The sequence below is a fragment of the Stegostoma tigrinum genome, chromosome 28 (genome assembly GCF_030684315.1).
Source record: "Stegostoma tigrinum isolate sSteTig4 chromosome 28, sSteTig4.hap1, whole genome shotgun sequence".
NCBI lineage: Eukaryota > Metazoa > Chordata > Chondrichthyes > Orectolobiformes > Stegostomatidae > Stegostoma > Stegostoma tigrinum.
In genome coordinates this window covers 17,275,110-17,295,306 of record NC_081381.1, presented here as the reverse complement: position 1 = coordinate 17,295,306, position 20,197 = coordinate 17,275,110, and the positions used below count along the sequence as shown (strand labels likewise).

The following is a 20,197-nucleotide window of genomic DNA, read 5'->3' as shown; positions in this document are numbered from 1 at the left end:
GCTTTGCAAATCCCCAGAAAACATAAGGCAGGCTTGCATCTATCCAGCTCCTCACCATGGATGGTGGGCTCAGTTGAAGCAAAGGAGACAGCAGGCAATAGTGCACAGCCCCAAACAGCGAACCCCGGATAGTCTGTTTGAATGAAGTTGGTTGAAGGATAAATATTGGCCAGAACACCAGGCAAATTCGCCGGCACTTTCTTGAATAGTGCTGTGGATCTTTGTCTGACTTATTTTGAAGGTTACCGTAAATGCCACCATTTTTCATGTGCTCAATGCCACCTGATGGTTTGGCTCCTTTAAAGAATGGCCAGGGTGATGAAGACAAAGTCAGGAATCGTCTTCAGGTTTAAATTTCAAAACAACTTTCAAAAGAAACAATTGTGGCTGAGACCACTGTTACATGTCTGCTTAACAAATACCAGATTCTGACAATAAAAACCAAAAGAACTGCAGATGCTGTAAATCAGGAACAAAAACAAAGTGGTTGGAAAAGCTCTCTAACCTCATCCCACCTCCTTGACCTGTCCGTCTTCCCTGGACTGACCTATCCCCTCCCTACCTCCCCACCTATACTCTCTCCACCTATCTTCTTTACTCTTCATCTTCAGTCCGCCTCCCCCTCTCTCCCTATTTATTCCAGTTCCCTCTCCCCATCCCCCTCTCTGATGAAGGGTCTAGGCCCGAAACGTCAGCTTTTGTGCTCCTGAGATGCTGCTTGGCCTGGTGTGTTCATCCAGCCTCACATTTTATTATGTTGGAAAAGCTCAGCAGGTCTGGCAGCATCTGTGAAGGAGAAAACAGAGTCAATGTTTAAGGTCCAGTCACGACTCCTCAGAACTGAGGGAGGGTCACCGAACCCGAAACGTTAACTCTGCTTCTTCTTCACAGATGCTGCCAGACCTGATGAGTTTTTCCAGCCACTTTGTTTTTGTTCTAGAATCTGGCTTGTTAGATAATGGCTTTAATCAATCATTGCCATGTTGATGTGTTCTATGTTTCATTAAGAGAGTCTCATACTCCAGGATGTCATCTAGTGAATGCCTGCCAGTGTTGTAACTCCGCCCACACTATAGCATTTATACCTAGCGATGTGCAGCTCCATGACACCAGCATGCAGTTGTTCTACAGTCCTCATTCCTGACACAAGCACGACTGAGACTGGGCATCGGTGTGACATTGGCAAGATAGTGCCTCTGAGAGTGCCCCTTGGCGCTCCACTGAAGTCCACTGGAATTGCACATGAACCCACAACCTTTGAACTCGGAGGTGAAGGTGTTTTTCAGTTTATACCTGACACAGAATGTAGTATGTCCTGTCTTGTTGGAGTAGAAACTCGTTTGTGAGCAACTGTGTGAAAATATTCCTCTTTGTACAATCACTTCCTCTGGCCTAGTTTCTGAATTATGTTCAAGCTGTTGCAATAACAGTAGACTGCTTGAAGTAGGAGCAGGCTTGTGATCCCCAAAAAGCACTGAGGAGCACAGTTAAAACTCTGACAACATAAAAAGACCCAGGAAAACCTACAAAATGATTTCTTCATGTGCTGCTGTTTCACCTCAGCATCGCTCTCCGAGAAAGAGAGGGAGAGAGAGTGTGTCCACTTAACCAATCCTATTGAGCTACCAGTCAGTAGCAGTGATGGTGTTGTGTCATAGGTCACTCAGAGAGGCTGGCTTTCTGTGGCAGCGTGTGCTTTTACAAGCATCTCTCCAGTCTCCCTCTTCCCCCTCACACCGTTTCTCCCTGTCTCGCTCTCTCTTTCTCTCACTCTCACTGTCTCTCTCTCTCGCTCGCGCTCTCTCGCTCTCGCTCGCGCTCTCTCGCGCTCTCTCTCTCTCTCTCTCTCTCAGTCTCTCCCTCCCCCCCCATCTCCCTCCCCCTCTGTCTGTGAGCCTGTGTCTACCCCCCATCTCTCTCTATGTCTCTCACTTCTCTCTCTCTCTCTCTCCCTCTCCCCCTCACTCTCTCCCCGGTCCCTTTTTTCTCTCTCCCCCCCCCCCCCCCACTTTTTTTCTCTCCCCCCTCCCTTATTCTCTCTCTACCCCCCTTTTCTCTCTGTCTGTCTCTCACCTCCACTCTTGCTTCCCCTCCTCTGTCTTGCCCCTACCATTCTCTTTCTCTCCCCCACTGTCTCTTTCTTTCTCCACACTTCTCTCTTTCTCTCTCCCGTCTCTCCCTCTGTTCCCTGCCCCCACCGGCTCTCTTGCTGGTTTGTCTGCTTTGTCAGACTATAATTGAAAGCAGGAATGGTCACAAAGCAGGCAGACCCTAGGCTTCTGGGTTCTTTACTGAGCAAACCGTTGCTGGCCCAGTGAACGAAAAATACCTTGTTACTTCTCTGAGTAATGAGCTGGATTTTTTTTTCCTCTTCAGTGGCAAAGCGTCATGGTGTGTGACCGGCAAGGCCAGCCTGAGATTTCCTTCCCTGAGATAACCTCTCCTTGGCCAAGATCATGTGTCTCCCCTTTCAGCCGCTAGTTCCCTTTGATGTCGCCACTTCCCTCCCTGACAGTGTGTGCACCCCTGAGCCAAGGCCAGGGATTGATTCAAAAGAGAAAGATCACTCCAGTCCCATAGCAGCGGCTAAATTGACATGTCCTGCAGCAATGCTGCTTCTAAATCTTGCATTTCTTTTTTACAAATACAACTGGTCTCTGTTGGTAAAGACTCTTTCAGCATTGTGGCCTCACTGATAATGTTGCTTGTTACCAGTGCCTTCTGGATGACTGAAACAACCGACTCCTTTTCCCCCCCTCCGAACAATATTCCGATGGATGCAGTAGCCTTTAGCACTTCTATTTGTTTGTTTACTTGAAAACTGAACTGCCACTTGGTGTGTGGTTTGCCTCCAGCAGGATAATTGTTCCTGACTCAGCAAAGATGGTTGCCGGCAGGGCAGCTCACTTCCTTCAGCGTATCATGCTTCACGTGGCCTGAGTTAGGATGGACCCCCAGGTTTTATATCCTCGGGTCACATGCTGTGATTCAGCGATGCCATCACAAGTATGTCTCTTCAAGTATACTGACATGCCACGAGACCCCAACACACTGCCTACTACCCACGCTGCATAACACACAAGACAGGGCTCAATGACTTCCTCGGAAGACTCGATTTAGGATGTGGATAAATTGTCAGCCATCTCTTTGCACCATCCCTACGAGAAAGAGGAGAGAGAGCATTTGGCCTTCCTTGCCTGTTTGCTGACAGCCTGGCGAAGTCATCCCAGAGCTTCTGTGTTTGCTTCAAACCTGCTGCTCATGACTTGCCTTCACAACTGATTCCAATGGCTCCTTTGGGGTGGCACAGTGGCTCAGTGGTTAACACTGCTGCCTCACAGCACCAGGGACCCGGGTTCAATCCCAGCCTCAGATGACTGTCTGCGTGGAGTTTGCATGTTCTCCCCATGTCTGCATGTTTTTCCTCTGTTTTTCCTCCCACAGTCCACAGATGTGCAGGTTAGGTGGATTGGCCATGCTAAATTGCCCGTAGTGTTCATTGACGTGTAGATTAGGTGGGTTATAGGGGGATAGGTTTGGGTGGGATGCTCCAGGCGTTAGTGTGGACTTGTTGGGCCGAAGAGCCACGTTGTAGGGATTCTGTGGTTTTATGATTTTTCTCAGGCGGTTTTACACATTACCTGTAACATGGAGCCATATGGCATGGAAACAGATCCTTCGGTCCAATCAGTCCATGCTGACCGTAATCCCAAAGGAAACTAGTCCCTTCTGCCTGCACTTAGCCCATACCCCTCCAAACCTTTCCTATTCATGTACTTATCCAAATGTCTCTTTAACATTGTAACTACACCCATATCCACCACTTCCTCTGGAAGCGGATTCCACACACGAACCACTGTGTAAAGAAGATCCCCTCATTCCCAATATAAAGCTTTCTCCTCTCACCTTAAAAATATGCCCCTGGTCCCAAACCCCCCACCCAAGGGAAAAGGTACCTGCCATTCACCTTATCTATGCCTGTCTTGATTTTATAAACCTCTTTAAAGTCGACCTTCAACCTCCTGCACCAGTGGTAAAAAAGGTCCCAGCCTTTCCTTTATAACTCAAACATTCCATACATGGCAACATCCTGGTAAATCTCTTCTGAACCCTCTCCAGCATAATAATAGCCTTCCTATAACAGGGCAACCAGAACTGGACACAGTACTCCAGGGGAGGCCTCACCATTGGCTTATACAACCTTAAAACGTCTTCTCGACTCCTGTACCCAAAACTCTGAGCAATGAAGGCAAGCGTGCTTTTGCCTTCTTAATCACCCTGTCTATCAGTGATGCAAACTTCAACGACTTATGTATCTACAACAGGGCCCTTGCTTGTTCTACCAAAATGCAGTACCTCCCATTGATCCACTTGTTGCCCCAGTTCTTTGGCGTGTAAGCTGGGCTGAGAGCACAGCTGGGCGGCAGTGAATCAACTGGTACCAATCTGTTCAAAGGAAGGGAGATGACGCACATTTTCCTTTTGTGGGAAGTAGGTGTCATGGGCAAGCTCATTGCCCATCCCGAATTGCCTGGCCATTTCAGAGGGCACTGAGGAACCCACCGCATCGTGTGACTCCCAACCTTCAGTGTAGGCCAGGCCATGTAATAATGGCAGATTTCCCTCCCCATAAGAGATTAGTCAACATCAGAATTGTTGATGATGGGCATGCTCAACAATACTGAGATTTATCATTTGAGATTCCACCAGTTGCCATTGGTGGGATTTGAACTTCTGTCCGTAGAGCATTAGTCTTGGCCTCTAGATTAATGCACGAATGTTCTTCAGGGAACGAAGCTGCCATCCTTATCTGGTCTGACCTGCACGTGACTCCAGACCCACAGCAATGTGGTTTTCTCTCAGCTGTCCTCTGGATAATTAGGGATTAAGCGCTGGCCAGTCAGTGATACCCATATCCTGCGAATGAATAACAGTTAATAAACTTTAACAGTGCAAGGACATTACCACTCCCACCATGTCATCTCCCCTACATTGATGGGTTCCCTGAATGTGGAAGGGGGAAGGGACTGGCAGGGACCTCAGAATTCTGGGACAGTTACAGATCAGGAAGGCACCGTTTGGCCCCTCATGTCTGCCCTGGTTGTCTGCAGGACAAACCCAGTACCCACCCTTTCATCATTGCCCTGTGTTGCTTTCTCTTTGGATAATGATCCATGTGAAGATATGAATTAGGAAGAGAAGAAATCCAGTCCCTGTCCCCGACCACCAAGTCTGCTCCAAGAAGATATGGTTACCCCACATTCTTGCTGCCTGCTCCAAATAACCTTTCACCACCTTGCTTTATCATGAATCAATGTACTTCTGCCTTAAAAATATTCAAAGACTGCTTCTACTTTCTTTTGAGGAAGAGAGTTCCAAAGATTCCTGACCCTCCGTAGAAAAATATAGTTCTTCTCAACTCTACGATAGAGTGGTAGAGCTGTACAGCACAAATCAGACCCTTCAGTCCAACCTGTCCATGCTGACCAGATGTCCAATATAAATCTAGTCCCATTTGCCAGCATTTGGCCCATATCCCTCTAAACCCTTCCTATTACATACTCATCCAGGTGCCTTTTAAATGCTGTAATTGTACCAACCTCCTCCACTACTTCTGGAAGTTTGTTCCACGCACACACCATCTGCTGTGTGAAAAAGTTTCCCCGTAGCTGTCTTTTGTATCTCTCCCCTCTCACCTTAAACCTATGGTGTCTAGTTTTGGTCTCCCCCACCCCGGGAGAAATACCATGCCCATTTACACTATCCATGCTCCTCATAATTTTATAAACCTCTATAAGGTCACCCCTCAGCTTCTGATGCTTCAGGGAAAAGAGCCCCAGCCTATTCAGCCTCTCCCTATAGATGAAACCCTCCAACCCTGCAACATCCTCATAAATCTTTTCTGAACCCTTTCTAGTTTCACAACATCCTTCCTATAGGGGTGAGACCAAAATTGCATGCGATACTCCAAAAGTGGCCAATACAATGTCCTGTATAGCTGAAACATGAACTTCCCAACTCCTATACTCAATGTATTGACCAATAAAGGCAAGCATACCAAATGCCTTTTTCACTATCCTATCTACCTGCAACTCCACTTTCAAGGAACTATGAACCTCACTCCAAGGGCTCTTTGTTCAGCAATAGTGCCCAGGACCTTTACCATTCAGTGTATAAGTCCTGTGAATACCGGAGGTATGGTTAGTAAGTTTGCAGATGACACTAAAATTGAAGTGAACTGTGAAGAAGGTTTCCTCAGAGTACAACATGATCTTGACTGTCCAATGGGCCAAGGAGCGGCAGGTGGAGTGTAATTTAGATTAATGTGAGGTGCTGCATTTCGCAAAGGCTGATCAGGGCAGGACTTATACACTGAATGGGACCTTTACCATTCAGTGTATAAGTCCTGCCCTGATCAGCCTTTGCGAAATGCAGCACCTCACATTAATCTAAATTACACTCCACCTGCCGCTCCTTGGCCCATTGGACAGTCAAGATCATGTTGTACTCTGAGGAAACCTTCTTCACAGTTCACTTCAATTTTAGTGTCATCTGCAAACTTACTAACCATACCTCCGGTATTCACATCCAAATCATTTATATAAAAGACAAAAAGCAGTGGACCCAGCACCAATCCTTACAGCACACCGCTGGTCACAGGCCTCTAGTCTGAAAGTCAACCCTCCACCACCCTCTGTCTTCTACCTTCGAGTATCCATATGGCTAGTGCTCCCTGTATTCCATTGTGATCTAACCTTTCCAACCAGTGTACCATGAAGAACCTTGTCGAACAACTTATTGAAGTCCATATACATCATGTCCACTGCTCTGCCCTCATTTATCCTCTTGGTTACTACTTCAAAAAAGTGAATCAAGTTAGTGAAACACAACTTGCCCCACACATAGCCATGTTCACTATCCCTAATCAGTCCTTGCCTTTTCATTTACGTGTAAATCCTGTCCCTCAGGGTTCCCTGCAACAGTTTGCCCACCACTGATGCCCTGCTCACCAGTCTGTAGTTCCCCGGCTTTTCCTTACCATCTTCCTTAAATATTGGCACAACTTTAGCCAACCTCCAATCTTTGGCACCTCGCCTATCTTTAGTGGGCAACACCTTATTTGGAGAACAGTGATCCCCAGTTCTGGATTTTCCCGCAAGAGGAAACGTGCTTCCCACATCCACCTACTTAGAGCTTATATGTTCCAGTCAAGTCAGCTCTTCCTCTTCAATACTCCAGCAGGTACGAGACGAATCTATCCAACCTCTCCTCATGAAACAACCTCCCCCATCCCAGAGTGTGGGAAGTCTTCTTTGAACTTCCTTCCAACATATTTGCATCCTTCCTTAGAGAAGGTGACCAATACTGTGCACACTACTCCTGATGTGGCCTCACTACAAACTGTATAACTGAAGTGCAATCTTCCCACTGTCTTATTCAATCTCTTTTGCAAATAATAACTTCCCTAATTATTTGTTGTGCCGGCATACTAGACATCAGTGTTTGCTTCACTGGGGCGCCCAGATTCTTCTGCATCTCCGAGCTCTCTAACCTCTCACCATTTAGACAGTATGCTTTTTCAAAACTTTTCTTCCTGCCAAAATGGCCAATTTTGCTCAGAACTCAACCATTCCAGGTATTAATCTTCTGAGGATTCTCTAAATTTTGTCCAATGCATTTACATTCTGCCCTATAGAGGGAGGGACACCAATACTGTGCACAGTATTCCAGATGTATTTCTTCAGTGCCCTTTATAACTAAAGCATCAATTCCCTACTCTCGTATGCGATTCCCCATCACAGTAAACAGTAACGTTCTATCAGCCTTTCCCGTCAGTTTCCTGATTACTTACTGGACACCCAGGATTCTGACCCAGCGACACTGTAAGAAACGGCGATATATTTCCAAAGCAGGATACTGGGCGATTTGCAGAGGACAGTGTTCCCATGTATCTGCTGCCTGTGTCCTTCTAAATGGATGAGGTTGTCGGTTTGGAAGGAACCTTGGTGTATTTCTGCAGTGTATCTTGTAGGTGGGGCACACTGCTGCCACTGAGCATCAGTGGTGGAGGGAGTGAATGCTTCTGGAGGAGAGGGAACAGATTCAGGCATTTTGCAGCAGCCTTTTTACATTGGATGCAGACATTCTGTTGTTTAAGAGTGTGCATTGTTCACCTGGCCACTTCTCACTGGAAAATTCCTAACATGTTCTTGTACAACATAGAAAACGCTGTTGGAGTTAGATGCTTTCTGTGTGCACATTGGACAGCAGCGCTGAGTATTGAATGGTCACCTTGCTTTATAGATTTAATTGTCTTTGAAGATTGTGTTGCTAACAAACCCAAGCAGTTTAGCATTTGCACGATGGGGAGGAACCCTTGTGCCAAACACCAGTGCTTTTTTCTCTGATCTCTTGCACAACAATTGGTAATGCCATTATAAAAGTGTTCACACCAGTCAGCCAACGTCCTATAAACAATTTATCGTGCCCCAATACAGTTGTGACTTTTGAGGTTCTTGAGGCACAGTGGTAGTGACCCTATCTCTGAGTCTGGAGTCTTGGATTTAAATCCCACCTATTCCTGAGGTATGCAGTAACATCACTGAATAGGTTGATTAGAAAATATGTACAATATGGACTTTCAGTCAGTACTTACACAAAGTGGATACAAATACAATATTGAAATGGTTCCTGCCAACTGTGTGACTGAAGTGATTGCACAGAGACTGGTATCCCATCACTGAGGAGTTGGGAAGGTCATGTTGCAGCTGCACAGGACCTTGATTAGGCCACTTTTGGAATACTGCATGCAAGTCTGGTCTCCCTGCTATAGGAAGGATGTTGTGAAACTTGAAAAGGTCAGAAAACATTTACAAAGATGTTGTCAGGGTTGGAGGGTTTGAGCTATAAGGAGAGGCTGAGACTATTTTCTGAGGAGTGTTGGAGGCTGCAGGGTAACCTTATGGAGGTTTATAAAATCATGAGGGGTATAGATAGGGGGATAGACAAGGCCTTTTCCCCAGGATGGGGGAATTCAAAGCTAGAGGGCATAGGTTTAAGGTGAGAGGGGAGGGATTTAAAAGAGACCTTATAGCAAATGATTCACACAGAGGTGGTGCATGTTTGGAACAAGCTGCCAGAGGAAGCGGTGGAGGCTGGTACAATTACAGTATTTAAAGGGCATCTGGATGGGTGCATGAATAGGAAGAGTTTAGAAGGATATGGGCCAAATTATCTACAAATGGAAAGTCCTTGACTGTGGTACAGCCTCGTTAGAGTCATCTCTGTGTGAACAGCATGTTTGACACTCCTGGTTTTATCTGTCAGTCAGTGCTCCCTGATTGGGGCTATTAACCTAGTCCAATCAGGGAACTCCCATTCTATGAGGTCCATCTGGCTGACCTCATTACAATCACAACAGTGTGACCCTTGTCATTTCAGCTGTAGAAAGTCCTAAATCCCGAGCAAGTACCGAATTAAAAATGGGCATTCGCGAGCGCCCAGGGAAATGTGTGCCTCTCTGTTTTTAAGGTTAGATCAACAAAAGGGAGAATTATTAACAATTTACCTGTCTATCTGTTAGAAAGTAAACAAAAACAAACGTCCAAAGTTCCATCTGTGGCCAAAGGAAGTATTGCAGAATGTTGAAATCTCAACATTCTCCCTTCTTGGGAAAATGTGTTTAAACTTGTAAATGTCACAGGATGAGGGAGATGGGTTGTCTACTTTTAATATTAGCCACGAGCTGTATTGTGACAATTTCTACTAGAAAGCTTCTAACAACACATTGTTTGAGCAGCCAAACTAATGAACAGCAATAGTAGGAACTGCCAATGCTGGAGGAGAAGGGTCTGGAGAAGGATCTAGACCTGAAATGTTAGGTTTCCTGCCCCTCTGATGCTGCTTGGCCTGCTGTGTTCATCCAGCTCTACACCTTGTTATCGCTAATGAACAGCAATACCTTGTTAGCCGGAAATTGCAAATGAGAGAAGGAAACCCCAATACCTGCTCCAGATATTTTTCTAATCGACCTGTTCAGAAATGTTATGACACAACTCTGGAACAGGTGGGGTCTGGAACCCGACAGGTGGGGTCTGGAACCCATGCCTCCTGGTTCAGAGGTAGGCTCACTACCACTGCTCCACAAGAGCCCCACCAATGCCTTTTTCCATACCTATTCCAATATTTGTTTCAATGCCAGGTTAACCTCCTAGATATTAAGGCAGTTAATTCAGTACCATCTCAGCCTGCTGAGAATCCTCTTTGCAAGACCCTCATTTCACCTTTAAAGCATCCGCTTAATCCCAAGAATCAGACCTGCCTCACGGGATGTGAACACTATAATCCGAGACAAAGTTAATCATCCTTTGTGATAGTTTATTCCCTTTTACCTGTAACCAGTCATAATGTGTAAGACATAGTGTTTTAAATTCAAGTTGAGTTTATGATAATAGATAAATTACTTCATTTCAAAAACCCAAATGACTCTTAGCAAGATCTAACATGGGACCTGAAGATGACTCATAACTTTTCAAAGAAAGTTGACTAATTATATGATTTCAGGATCGTTCTTAAGTCTATTTGAAGCATAGAAACTCAGCTCCAACCTGCTTTTGGTTTTCATTTTCAAACATTATATAAATCAGCAAGGATCTCACAATTTGTGCCACCCCTGTCTGCTTGTCTTCGTGTTGTTTTGACAACACAGCATTCCTTTTGTCGATAAGGTGCATTTTGTAACTGAGCCAACTTAATTGTGTAGTCAGCAGTCACTGGCGAGTTGATCTATTGAAACAGGAAAATGTCACATAACTTATCAACTCAGGCAGTTCTGTGCAGTGCCAATAGATCCCACTGATAGAGGGTAGCAGCCTGATTTGGAATGTGAATGGCCATAGACTTCCATCACCGAGAGAGAGTTGTTTCATAGAATGTTGAGCGGTATAGGACAGTAACAGGCCCTTCGGCCCACCATTGGTCTGTGCTGACCATGATGCTGTTCTAAAGTAATCCCATCTACCTACTTGTGGTCCGTCTCTCTCTATTCCTTTCCTCTTCATGCGTCTTCCTTAATTCCCCCTATACTTCTCTCAGGTCACCCCTTTCGCTCCAGCAAAAACAATCTAAGTTTGTTCAGCCCCTCCATTCCAGACCACATCCTGGTTAACCTCTTTTGCACCCTCTCTAAAGTCTCCGCATCCTTCCTGTTGTTTGGCAACCAGAATTGCACACGATACTCTAAATGCGGCCTGACCAAAGTTTTATGCCGTTGTAGTATGGCTTGTCAACTTTTGCACTCAATGTCCTGACTAATGAGGGCAGGCATATCATATACCTTCTTTACCACCTTATCCACTTGTGTTAGAACATGGAACAGCACAGCACTGCGCAGGCCCTTTGGCCCACGATGTTGTGTCAACCTGTTCTTCTACTCCAAGATTAAACTAACCTGCATTCCCTTCATTTTACTATCGTCCATGTACCTGTCCAAGAGTCGCTTAAATGTCTTGAAGGTATCTGACTCCACTACCACCACTAGCAGTGCATTCCACGCATCCACCACTCTCCTGTGTAAAGAACCTACCTCTGACATCTTCCCATACTTTCCTCCAATCACCTTAAAACCCCTCATGATAGCCATTTCTGCCTTGGGAAAAAGTCTCTGGCTATTCACTCTATCTATGCCTCCTATAATATTTCCACTTTCAAGGAGCTATGGACATACACCCCAAGATCCTTCTGTACATCAGTGCTCCTAAGGGTCCTGCCATTTACTGTATGCTTCCATCTTGCATTTGACCTCCCAACATGCATCTCTTCCAGATTAAACTCCATCTTCGATTGTTCCACCCAACTTTCCAACTGATTTTATCCTGCTGTATTCTTTGATAACCTTCCTTACTATCCACAACTCCACCAAGCTTTGTGTTTCCCTTTGACAAACTCTAGGAGATGTGCAAATTTGATTGTGGGTTTTCACAATACACCATTGTGACAGTTCATAAACAAATTCATCATCAGGTTTTTGAAGAAATTTTTTTGTAGGCATTCGTTTGTTGGACGTGGGTGTCACTGGCTGGGACAGTGTTTATTACCCGTCTCTAGTTGCCCTTTAAGAAGGCGGTGGCAAGCTGCCTTATTACACCCACCTACTGTGAGTTGACCAGCAATGCCCTTAGGGTGGGATGACCCAGAGACAACGAGGGAACGGTGATTTATTTCCAAGTCAGGATGGTGAGTGGCTTGGAGAGGAACACAAAGGTGGTGGTATTCCCATGTATCTGCTGCCCTTGTCCTTCCAGATGCAGATTTGTGGCTTTGAGTTTGGAGGGTACCGTCTAAGGAACCTTGGTGAATTTCTGCAGCGTATCATAGAAATAGTCACACTGCTGCTACTGAGCGTCAGTGGTGGAAGGTGCGGATGTTTGTGGATGTGATGACAATTAAGGGGCTGCTTTGTCCTGATGGTGTCAAGCTTTTTGAGTGTTGTTGGAGCTGCACTCATCCAGACAAGTGGGGACTATTCCACCACACTCCTGACTTGGGTCTTGTAGATGGTGGACTGGCTTTGAGGAGTCAGGAGGCGATTTATTGGCTGCAGTATTCCGAGCATCTGACTTGCTGCAGCCCCCACTGTGTTTTATCTGGCCAGTCTAGTTCAGTTTCTGGTCAGTGTTAACTCCCAGGATGTAGATATTACAGTGAGGTCCGAAGTCTCATTTGGTTGTTGGTGCTTAAGTAGTCAAATGGATCATCTGGAATGTGAACGTCCTAGGCCTTTGATTCACAGATTGCAATAGATAGATGTGCCTGAGAGGCTTTGCTGGAATTACGGATCAGGCATGGATTCTACAGGAGCCACGGATAAAGGAATCCTTAAAATGGATATTTCATATAAGCTGGTATTGTGTATGTCAACTGAATTGGCACAGACCTTAACAAGGGATAACATAGGCTTGGAATAAAGGAGGCCACTGCTTTTGGGAAGAATTAGCGGGCAGTCTATGCCCAGTACTCCATCACCTTATAGGTCTGGTGCTCACTGCAGTAGAGACTGAAAGGGTCAGAGGGCAAGTAGTTGCAGGAGCAGCTTGGTTGAGGTGTGCAATATGGCAGCCCGTTTAAGATCCACGGGCATACTTGCCCAGGCTAGACCCTGCTAGAGAAGGGTAACAGTTTTCAGAAAAAGGGTGGTAAAGGCATGAACTTGACAAGCTTCTAGCCTGCACAGCTTGTTTGACCAGCTACCTCCAGCTACAGGAAGCCCTGCAGGCGGGCCGAAATGCCCCTCGGTGTCTGGGTGGAATGGGGGGCATTGGGAGAGAAAAGAGAGGGGCAAAATAGTGAGGGAGAGTGTCGGGAAGTAAGATGTACAGGGTTTAGAGGGGTGAGGGAGGGAGCGAGCCAGCGTGGGGGGGTGAGGGAGGGAGCCAACGTGGTGGGGGGGTGAGGGAGAGAGTGAGAGCATGGAGGAGGTGGAGGGGCAGAGCGAGAGAGAGTGTGGGGTGGGGAGGAGAGAGAGCATGGAGGATTTGGGGACTGAGAGAGCGTGGAGCAGGAAGGGGGAGCATGGAAGAGGGAGAGAGATAGGAAGAGCATGGAGGAGGGAGAGAGAGAGTGCCTGTGGGTGAGGGGGGTTACTGAGAGAGCGTGGAGCAGGGAGAGCGATAGGGAGAGTGTGGCGGAGGAAGACAGAGAGCGCGTGGAGGAATGAGCAAAAGGGAGAGGGGTCGTGCAGGCTGCATGAGTTTTACTCAGTCTCTACGTGTGATTGAGTAAAGGGTGCTTGTTTATTTTGTGTGTTCTGCATATCCTAGCCCAAAAGATTTGAATTTCATCAGGTGACGAGTGAACAAATTCTCGTGTGGGCAAAGGATTTTTGTGGTGGTTCTCCCATGTCGGTGCAAGAAAGGAGTTTTTTTTAAAACAAATGGTGAACCATGTTTACATCACAGTTTCATGATCTGAGCGTTGACTTCTGGCTAATATTGTTAATTGCATGTCATCTAAAAATACAGTTCCATGTAATGATAATTGTGATTGTCTCCTTAGGTTTTCCAACAGGTTGATTTTAACAAGAAGCCGGGACGGATGAGCGTTCGACCAATCAACTACGCTGTGATTCTGAAGTTATCAACTGCAAATTTACAAGAGAAAGCTTTCAGGGTAAGTCGTGCATTAACAGGTAACTGAGTCCCTCACTTGTGGGATGATAAGGATTATGATCGTGGAACTGTGCTGCATCAGAACATCGTCCTCCCCTCTCTCAAAAGAGGAAAAAGCATGATTTCAGTCACAGCTTCCTGTTTGATGCTTGTTGCTGAACCGATAACGTGTGCTCGAAATCCCGCCTTGCTCACACACGAACATCCATCCCTGCTCCTGTCCCACTGTACAAAAGCCTGGTTCGGCCACATCTGGAGTGTTCTGGTCGCCTCATTACAGGAAAGATGTGGAAACGTTGGAGAGGAGATTTACTAGGATGTTACCTGGAATGGAGGGAAGGTCTTGCGAGGAAAAGTTGAGAGAGCTCAGGCTTTTCTCTTTAAAACAACGAAGGATGAGCGGTGACTTGGTAGAGGTGTACAAGATAATTAGAGGTACAGATAGAGTAGACAGCCAGAGACTTTTTCCTAGGATGAAGGTAGCTATTACGGGGGGCCATAGTTGTAAAGTGAGTGGAGGTAGATATAGGGGAGACGTCAGAGGTAGGCTCTTTACTCAGTGGTCGGGGTGTAGAATGCATTGCCGGAGAGGGTAGTGGAGTTGGCCTCATTTGGGGCATTTAAGCAGTTATTAGAAAGGCATGTGGATGATAGTATAAGGTAGGGATGGAGGTTAGACAGACGTTAGGATTGGGGCAAAAGTTCGGTACAACATCGTGGGCCAAAGGGCCTGTGCTGTGCTGTACTGTCCCATGTTCTGTCTATGCTCCTGGGACCTTCACACTGCTACAAGATTCTATCCTGTATACGGTTACTTCAATCTGAATAAATCTCAAGCTGCAGTTTCCTTTGTATCCAGTGAGTTTAAAAATAAGTGTAATTGCTTCTCAGTCCAATTACAATCTCAATAGTCAGAAGTCACACGACACCAGGTTAGAGTACCAGAGGTTTATTTAAAATCACAAGCTTTCGAAGCGCTGCTCCTTCATCAGTTGAGATCACCCCAGTCCAAGACTCCGCATCTCCACATCATGGCAACCTGAATGGAACCATCTTCCCAAGTCCTCGCTTCAAATGCCTTGTTACACACCACTGTTCCTGGTTAAAGTTAATTGGAGCTCCCCCTTTCGATAACCAGAGGATCACCACCTCGGATCATCTGTGGTTATCACATCGAGCGACACCTCCAGAGATTGTTTAAGACATAGTTTAGAAAGCTTTGAGATAGCAGTGTTAATCGAGGTGTGGCCAGAGAGACCACAGGAGGATCAAACTCACAGCCGGAAGGCTTGGACATTGCATTGTTTTCAAAACGCAGCAGAGACTTTGAAGTGAACGTGGTGGAAATGCGCCATTCCGGGGTGATCCGACTGGGAATGTGCCATTCCGTGGTGAACCCACTGGGAATGCCCTAATCCTGGGCTGAACAGGTTGGTGGAGGGATCAATGACCAGGGAGAGTGAGTTTGTTACAGGGCAGGAGGTTTTGAGGGGATGTGAGGATATGCTGTTTCACTCAGAGTGTGATGGGAATCTGGAACGTTCTGCTGTAAGAAACCCTCGTAACATTGAGGAAATATTTCGATCTGCCGTTGTGATGCTAGGGCATACAATGCTATGAGCTATGTGCTAGAAAATGGGGTTAGAATAGTTAGGTGGCTGTTTTTGACTGGCATGGACTCAATGGGCCAAAGGGCCTTTTTCTGTGCTGTAGGCCTCTATGACTCTAATAAATCTGGGCTATTTAAAGTAATAACTAGACTCAGTCATAGTGACCATGCCAGCATTATCAATTGTCTTAACAAAAAAATCAAACCAGTTCACATCCTATAAATGAAAGAAATCTGGCATCCTTATTCAGTCTGGCCCGCATGTCCCTCCAGCCCCACAGCTTAACTCTTAAATGCCTTTCGAAATGATTGAGCAAGCTGTGAGGAATTTGTTTTTTAGTAAATTCAGATCTCACCCAGTTTTTCCGTGGTGTCATGATCAGAAACATGGGTGAGGGTCAGTATTGACAACTACCATCAGTGTCTGGCTCCGAAACCATCAAACTGTTACCTCAGGTGCAGGTGCTTTATTAACATCTCGATTTGCTGAGATCATTAAATGGAACAGAATTTGCTCCTCAGCCTCATAAATTGCACTGTACTCCGTTCAAACATGTCACTGTTGAACTGATGGGCTGTGTCTAGAAACTACTTGACCAGGCTGGATCACAGAGCTTCCTGAAATGCTATTGTGGCCTGTTGTGCTTTCACAAGAAGGTTAGTCAGTCCTTTCTGATGGAGTACTATCCAGGTTTGTGAAGGACACTTGTTTAAATGTAAATAATTATCTGATAACCAATACCAGCAATAGGGAGGCCGTGGCCTAATGGTATTATCGCCGGACTGTTAATCCAGAGACCCGGATAATGTCCTGGGGACCTGGGTTTGAATCCCACCATGGCAGGTGGTGGGTTTTCAATAAAATATCTAGAATTAGGAGTCTAATGATGACTGTGAATCCATTGTCGACTGTTGGGAAAAATCCATCTGGTTCACTAATGTCCTTTAGGGAAGGAAACTGCCATCCTTGCCTGTACTGGCCCACATGTGACTCCAGACCCACAATGTGGTTGTCTCTTAACTGCCTGTTGGGCAATTAGGGATGGGCAATAAATGAGGCCTGGCCAGCGATGCCCTCATCCCATGAATGAATAAAGGACCAACAGAGTTCTAAACCTTGTTGAGCCCCATGAACAGTTTGCGTAGATTTCAGTCCATCTTGATGTGGGCTCTGTCAGTGTTATGTTTTGGCAGTGGGCCTGTATCTAGTTTTGGCGTTTGGATGCGTGTTTTGTAAGTCAGCATCCCGCTTCCTCCTCTCTGACGAAAAGAGTGTATTAGTTTTGTAGATACTGGAATTTCAACCATCCTGACGTGTGTATTTATTTTTCTTTCTGGTCACAAAACTTGATTTCCTGGATTTTGTAGTGAGGCCAGCTAATGTTAATACTATTGGACAGTGCTAATCTCAGAATGAAACCTGGTTTGAGAGATCATAGGTTTTTACTTGGATAAAGAGCAATCTCAGGTATAGATCAACTCCTGACTTCTGGACAAAAATTCCAGACTTTTTGTACTTTTGATCCATTCGCTGCTGATGTCAGCTCATCCTGGTAGCAGTCTGCTTGGTAGAAACACACTGTTGAAAGCGCCTATTCATCTCCTGGTGCCTGCACAAATACTTTTGACTCCTTTTCTGTTTTTGGGGGTGGCACGGTGGCTCAGTGGTGAGCACTGCCGCCTCACAGCTTCTGGGACCTGGGTTCGATTCCACCCTCGGGCAACTGTCTGTGTGGAGTTTGCACATTCTCCCCATGTCTGCGTGGGTTTCTCCCGGATGCTCCGGTTTCCTCCTGCAGTCCAAAGATGTGCAGGCTAGGTGGATTGGCTGTGCTAAATTGCCCTGGAGTGTCCAGGGATGTGTAGGTTATGTGTGTTGTGAGGGATGGGTCTGGGTGGGTTGCTGTGAAGTTCGGTGTGGGTTTGTTGGGCTGAAGGGCCTGTTTTCACACTGTAGGGGTTCTATGATCTGTGAAAGCTTGGCACAGGGAGTAGGGGGAGAGGCTAGTCTCTGACCTGGCAACTCTGTGATAGCAAAGTGATTGGTTGAGTGACTTTCAGATCCTTCAAAATGTTACTTGTGTACATGCCAACCTTTTGCCTGAAAGCTTTTACCGAGAAACTCGATACTTACACAAGTATGTACGGGAGATGAAACAAAATCAGTTGGTGACAAAGTTGAAATAAATCCTTTGCTAAGTATCCTAACAACTGGAAAGATGTAACATATCTCTTTCTGTTATCCCTATGATAAGTTCAGCATTACTTGCTGAGAGTAGGCTATTTTAAATCCTTGCTGTGAAATTTGCATTCAGTGCCCTTCCTTTTTGATTTATAGCCCTCTGAGCTTAATAATTTTGCGTGAGTCCTTTGTTCCACCACTTTAATCTACTCTAGAGCCTCTGTCAGGAATAACTGAGGAGGGAACCACATCAAGCCCTCGCACACAGTAGGTCCAGTAAATGATTTGTTGCAGTGCAACATACAGTAACAAATCCTATGAATGTCTACACTTAATGCGATTTCCTGCCCTAGTACCACAGTTTTGCATTAAAAGTCCCAGAGGCAGTCAACATGTCAGTAACTGGCCGATAGCAAATCATCTGTCGTACCAATCATTTGCTCCAATTTATACTAAGAAATTGCCTGTTTCTTGCAGGGATGATATTCCGTAACTTATTTCATTAGGTGCTGAGCCCAAACCTTCAGCAGTGATAAATATTATGGAGAGCCCACACTGATAGCAAAGGTGTATAAGCCACGATCGCCAAGATACACAAAAAATGTTTTTGGACAGATTATTATCTGCAGTTTCAAGTGTTATGTTTGAATACTAATAGTTTTTAGATGATCTTTTTTGTTTTGCATTGCAGGATGGTTTGATAGAACAGCTGTATGACCTGATTCTGGATTATTTTCATACGCAGGCACATACCATCGGTTTTCCAGAACTATTATTGCCTGTTGTCATTCAGGTATGAAACAGCTAAGGACAATGTTTGAAAGTTGTGTGTATACCCATTGCTCGTATATTTTAATTTAATGGTAGAATTCCTCATTCAGCTCAATGTGCATTTTCTGAAGCTCAGACATTAAATACATCTCTGCCTGTAGCCTGCTGTATATATGTATTTGTTAACTAACATTATAATGCTCAAATATTAAACACAAACAGCAAGGATGTTGGAGCAACCCAAGCAGAGCTTAATAGTTTGGAAGAAGCAGTGTACCAGACGCAAAACATTAACTCTGTTCCTGTATGTCCACTGAAGCAGCCAGACCACACTGCGTTCTCTGTGCATCCATGGTATCTTGCCTTTGCTCAAGTATTGTGTTTGCATCATTGCATTGCTAGTAACGTTTGTTCCAAATTGAGCCAGATATAAGGTGGCACTTGTTACTTTGGAAGTTCAGTATTTAACCATTTACAATGAAATAATATTCAGGCAAGACTAGGTATTATTAAAGATGTTACCACTACGACATCAGTTCCTGCCCAAGAAGAGTTTTTGTAGCTATTTGCTGAACCACAGCAGGTCACTGCTGATTATTTTCGCGTGTACCACAGCCCAATCTGGAATCAGGCTCCGTGCTGCTGGCGTTTATCTGATCCACACCGTTGTCCAGACAGCTGAGCAAACTGGCATCACGTGAAATCTCAGCCTCGTGATGGCAGCTGCTATATTCAGAACACGAGAGGATGACGATACCTGGATTTTTAACTGTTGTCGTTCCCCAGAAATTGTGTAGCATGCAGTTTGAAATTTAGGAGGCTGCACGCTGTGCGGGGATGAGAGTAAATCAGCATTAGCAACTTTTCATTCCGCAAGCACTATCTCCAGCTCCTTTTTGTGTTAAAATCATCCAAAGTTCTAGTGTAGCTTAGAAGAGGCAGGTCACCCAGTTGCTCGAAAGGGACTGCCAAACTATAAAAAGAAAATAAGCTACTCCTCTGAAGGCATTCTGGGTGAGGGCTGAAGAAGGATAGCAGGAAAATGATTGATTGCGCAGTGCCAGGCAAATGGATGCAATTTCTGAAGATTTGAAAAGTAAAGTACCATTCTTGTTTGAATTTTCCACCAGCTAATGGCGTTTGATCTTTACTAGTTGCTTAATCTGAAGAGCCAGGAGGAGCAAGAGGTTCATCCTATTTGGAAGTCAAGTCGAAATGTTCCAGGACATAGGATCAGTATTTGGCTGCTGTACTATTTCTCCATGCCAAATCTCTCTCGCTTTTTTTCTGTACTACACTTTGAAATGTCATCAGCACTTCCTAAGGCATGTGCCAGAACAAATGCTAATCATTAGTGCTTCATGCAATACTTAACTGTAAGGGCATACTGTTGTGGTAATGCTCCCCACATCAAAAGTTTTCCCAAATGGACAGGGTAAGGACTGAGTGAGTTATTGAAGGCAGAGCCTG

General features: G+C 45.4%; 1 protein-coding gene across 1 annotated transcript in view; it reads left to right on the top strand.

The window, feature by feature from the left end:
- The window catches only part of noc2l (NOC2-like nucleolar associated transcriptional repressor), a 220,264-nt gene that overhangs the window by 107,869 nt on the left and 92,198 nt on the right, over window positions 1–20,197 (top strand). Inside the window, exons 13-14 of the mRNA XM_048561296.2 lie at window positions 14,053–14,166; window positions 18,648–18,749. Of these exons, the coding sequence (XP_048417253.1) occupies window positions 14,053–14,166; window positions 18,648–18,749 (216 nt within the window). The remainder of the gene's footprint in view (window positions 1–14,052; window positions 14,167–18,647; window positions 18,750–20,197) is intronic.